We start from the raw sequence: 3,999 nt of genomic DNA, 5'->3' as shown, positions 1-3,999 counted from the left end.
AGAACTCGTGGAGACGATCGGGTCAGTCAGGCAGGTCTTAACCCGTGGCCCCTTGACACCCCTCCCTACTGCTCGAGGCCGCTTTCCTCCTCTGAGAGGGGCGGACCTGGGCTGAATGACAGGGAGGGGGAAGGGGAGGGGGCTCCTGCTGAAGGAGCACCTGTGGTGTGTGCATGGGGTCCTTTTTGGCCCCCTCCCGAGGCTCCGGAAGAGTCAGGACTGAAACGTGGGCCCCAGGCTCTCAAATTGTCAGAAGCAACAAAGCGTCCCACCTTGAGACAGCTGTTGGCGGGCAGGGATAGAGCTTAGAATGAGGCTCCTGACCCTGGGGCATGGAAGGCGGGGTGGGAGAAGGGCCAGTGTGTGCCCAGGAGAGGCTCCCTCGGGGGTCAGCACAGAGAGAAGTGTGCCAAGATAGCCCCAGGATAGCTCGAGGCTTCTGAGCTCCGGAGGAAGAGGCAGGCAGAACACTTACTGTTCCTTGTTAGCGTGAAATGTGTCTCCACCAGAAGAGAGTAAGCCCCTTGAGGGTAGGGACTGTTTCAATGTTGCCTTTGTGGTCACAGTGCCTAGCAAGCAGTCGGCCCTTAATAAATGCTTGATGAACGGACTCAGGCTCACCGCTTTGTGCCACCTCTTTCCAGATTTTATTTCACAAAGGAGGGAAGGAAAGGATTTGGGGAAGGTCGCCCTTTCCACCTGCTGGGTTTTCCGGTCACCTTCGTCCTGTGATCACAGCCGTACCTTTCTGGCCTTGGCTACACATGCTTTTGTCAAGCCTTCAGCATTTTCCTCACTCATTCCCGCCTTCTCCAAGCCCATCCCAGGGGGGAGAGCAGAGAAAGGGACTGGAGGGCCGGGGCAGGGCGAGGAAGGAGCCAGTCCTTCCTGGGAAGCCTCTGAGAAGGTGCCCTCCGGCCCCCGCAGAGACATCCCCACTATTCAGCTCTTGGGGGGGATGGATGGCTGATGAAAAGCTCTTGCTCATTCTCCAGTGATAAGCTCCCAAGGCCTCTCAGCTGGGCCCTCATCGGGTCATCTCCGCCATTCAACAGCTGAATGTGAATCATCTCGGGGCCTTCTCCCGTCTCTGCTTTCAGACCTCCAGACACAGGGAGCTCACTAGCTCCCAAGTCAGCTTGCCCCGTTGTTGGGGCTCAGGTGGTGCTTCCTGGCTGCCTTTGTGGGTCCTGCCCTGCTTCAGGCACCAGGTTGGGGAGGAAGGAGATCCGTGCCCTGGAGGGGAGGCCCTGGAGGCCCCACTCTAAGCTATGAAGAGCAGAGCGCTTCTGCCTGGGGGCTCCAAGGGAGGGCCCCAGTGGGGAGAAGGCCCAGGTGGGCTTGAGCTAGGTGTTGAAGGATGAATTCTGGAGCTCCCCTTTAAAAGGAAGGGGAAGCGTTCCCCAAAGAGGGCGAGGAGGCTTACAGAGGCCTAGGGCAGCCTTGGGGTGCTCAAGGAGAAGGCGGGGAGTGGTGAAGGAAAGGCTACTTCAGGAGTGGGAGGGGTCCTCAAGGAAGGCATTAGGGGAGTACTAGAGAGGAAAGAGATCCTGGGAGGAGGAGGGGTAGGGGAGAACACCAGACGGTGGGAGTCTGTACCCCTACTGGGGGAATTCACAGACATAATAGAACCGTCTCTCGCAGTCATGGTCCCACCACGAGCCATCATCCGAGGCCTGGGCCACACAATTCTCTTGCTCTCGCCCATTGGGTTGGTCAGGCCCCAGGGCAGGGTGGCCTGGACCATGAGGAGTAGGAGCCCCTGGGCCACCCATGAGCGGGGCTCGATGCCAGGCGAAGAAGGAGACCCGTTGGCTGTTCTCAAAGAGGTAGAGGCCCTCTGCTCTCCGGTCGTGAATGCCCAGCCACACGGGCCAGTTGTAGGGGGCCAGGGCAGCCTTAAGGTATCGAGTCAGGCCCTCCATCTGAGCCCGGTCAGCAGGCATGGCCAGGCTGCCCCCACGGGCCCCACAGTGGGCATGGGCTGCACTCTGGGCCTGGAAATCCCGGAATAGGAGGAAACACTTGTGGCCCAGGCGGAGGCCTTTCAAGCAACCTGCAAGAGGCAGGGCACGGTGTCGGCCCGGGGCCTTGCCAGCCCCCGCTCAGGACACCCCCCAACTCCCTGCCATCCGGTGTCCCCCACATTGCTGCCTGGCAGCCCAGGGCCCCCTACGGCCAGTGCCCCCCTCCCTTCTGTCTGGCCCCATCCCACACTCACCCTCCAGGCGCCCTCGATCTCGCTGCCCCTGCTTCTGGCCTTCCTCCAGGGCCTCCAGGGCTTCCCGAGTGTCTCTGGCCTCTTTCCGCAGTAGCTGCAGCCCCCGAGACAATTCTGCCACCCTGGCATCCAGAGTGTAGAGTCTGACATGCAGCTGATGCAACCCAGAGTCCAGCCCCGTCAGGCGGCCCACTGGGAGGGGGTGATAGAGATGGGGCCTCTTTGAGTGAGGGGGCAGGGCATGAGCACGGACCCAGGTGTGGGGGTGGTTAGCGGGCATCAATGATTAGGGGCCCAAGTGTGGGGATGGTCAGCAGGGCAGCGCACGAGCACGGGCCCAGGTGTGGGGACGGGCAGCGGGGCATTGATGATCAGGGGCCCAAGTGGGGGGATGGTCAGCGAGCATCAACGATAAGGGGTGCAGGTGTGGGGACGGTCAGCAGGCATCAATGATCAGGGGCCCAGGTGTGGGGACGGTCAGCCGGGCAGCACACAAGCACGGGCCCAGGTGTGGGGACGGTTAGCAGGTATCAACAACCAGGGGCCCAAGTATGGGGACAGATGGTCAGCAGAGGGGAGCTCAGCAGGGATGGTTCTAGGGTTTGTCGGAGAGGGAGAGGCCAGTGGGGCTGGGAGAGACAGTGAGGGGGGACACTGGCTAGGTTTGGTTTTTAGTTTGGCCCAAGCATGTTTCCTCAAAGGATGAGGAAGGCGCTGCTCAGGAGAGAGGCCCAAGTTTGAGGGCTACCTCAGCGTCATCCCTGCCTTGCCTGCAGTCAGGCCGCAGAGGGGTGACACTCTCCCCTCCCTCACTCACAGACATAGGAAATGGCATCCTCAGGTGTCGGGGATGGCGTGAGGCCGGGAGTGGGAGTCGCTATGGGTTCCTCCTCATCTTCCTCTCCCTGGGCACCCTCCGCCTCAGTAGTTCCAGCGGGTGTCTCTGGCCCTTGGAAAGGGGACAACTCCAGGGCCTCTTGGAGGTGCTGGTGGACAAGGAGGGCAGGGCTTTCAGTTCTCTTTCGTCCCATCCTGCGGCTCCCCTCTGGCGTGATCTCCCTGCTCCCCTGGCCCTTCTCCCTCAGTTCCTCAGCTTTCTCTCCTGATCCCAGTCTCTGAATTCTTCCTCATCCCTCTCAATTCCATACCTGCTCCCCATTGTAACAACTGGTACTTATATGGCATTTAAAGGTTTATATTTGGGGAAACTGAGCAAAAAAGGGTGAAAGTAAGCTCCAGACACAGGATTGGAACTCCCATCTTTCCTGACTCCCAAGTCCAGGCCTCTTTCCATCATGCCCAGCTGTCGGCACCTCCCTAATCCCTTGGCCATCTCCTAACACACATCTGCCTCCTTTACCTCCCCTCCCCCAACCCCCTCCCCCCCCCCCCCCCCCCCCCCCCCGTTCCTTTTATCCTGCTTACCTTAAGCATAAGGGACTCTCTCACTTGTTCTTCTGCCTGGGCATCTCGCCGGCCTCTCTTCTGGTCTTTCCCAGCACTGAAGGACCCAAGGGCCAGAAGGGAGCCCAGAACCCAGAACCACTGCATGGCACGGCACCCTTTGAGCACCTGGTCTCAGAGGTGGACTCTTGTTCTCTGTCTCTATCTCTTAGTGCTTTGCTGTCCTGCCTTCCTTTCTTCTTTCCTCCTTTCCTCTCTTCCTCCCTCCCTCCTTTCCTCTCTTCCTCCCTCCCTCCCTTCTTTCCTTTCTTTCTTCCTTCCTTTCTTTTTCTTTCTTTCTTTCTTTCTTTCTTTCTTTCTTTCTTTCTTTCTTT

General features: G+C 59.4%; 1 protein-coding gene across 1 annotated transcript; it reads right to left on the bottom strand.

Moving 5' to 3' along the window:
- Positions 1 to 630: 630 nt before the first annotated feature.
- On the bottom strand, positions 631 to 3,888 carry CLEC11A (C-type lectin domain containing 11A). Its single transcript, XM_027860883.1, has 4 exons — positions 3,647 to 3,888; positions 3,039 to 3,207; positions 2,222 to 2,413; positions 631 to 2,056 (listed from the first exon to the last, which is right to left on the bottom strand). Exons 1-4 carry the CDS (start codon positions 3,770 to 3,772, stop codon positions 1,602 to 1,604), a joined length of 942 nt encoding a protein of 313 aa, XP_027716684.1. The 5' UTR covers positions 3,773 to 3,888; the 3' UTR covers positions 631 to 1,601.
- Positions 3,889 to 3,999: the final 111 nt, after the last annotated feature.

Source organism: Vombatus ursinus, unplaced genomic scaffold (genome assembly GCF_900497805.2).
Source record: "Vombatus ursinus unplaced genomic scaffold, bare-nosed wombat genome assembly UNPS02014308.1, whole genome shotgun sequence".
NCBI lineage: Eukaryota > Metazoa > Chordata > Mammalia > Diprotodontia > Vombatidae > Vombatus > Vombatus ursinus.
The sequence above is the reverse complement of the archived record's forward strand: the minus strand, read 5'-3'. Positions and strand labels throughout refer to the sequence as shown.

Coding starts and splice junctions, on each gene's coding strand:
- CLEC11A (XM_027860883.1), bottom strand. CDS start 3,772: ATGCAGTGGTTCTGGGTTCTGGGCTCCCTTCTGGCCCTTGGGTCCTTC. Junction 3,208..3,646: donor GAGAGTCCCTTATGCTTAAG/GTAAGCAGGATA, acceptor CTTGTCCACCAG/CACCTCCAAGAGGCCCTGGA. Junction 2,057..2,221: donor AGATCGAGGGCGCCTGGAGG/GTGAGTGTGGGA, acceptor TGCCTCTTGCAG/GTTGCTTGAAAGGCCTCCGC.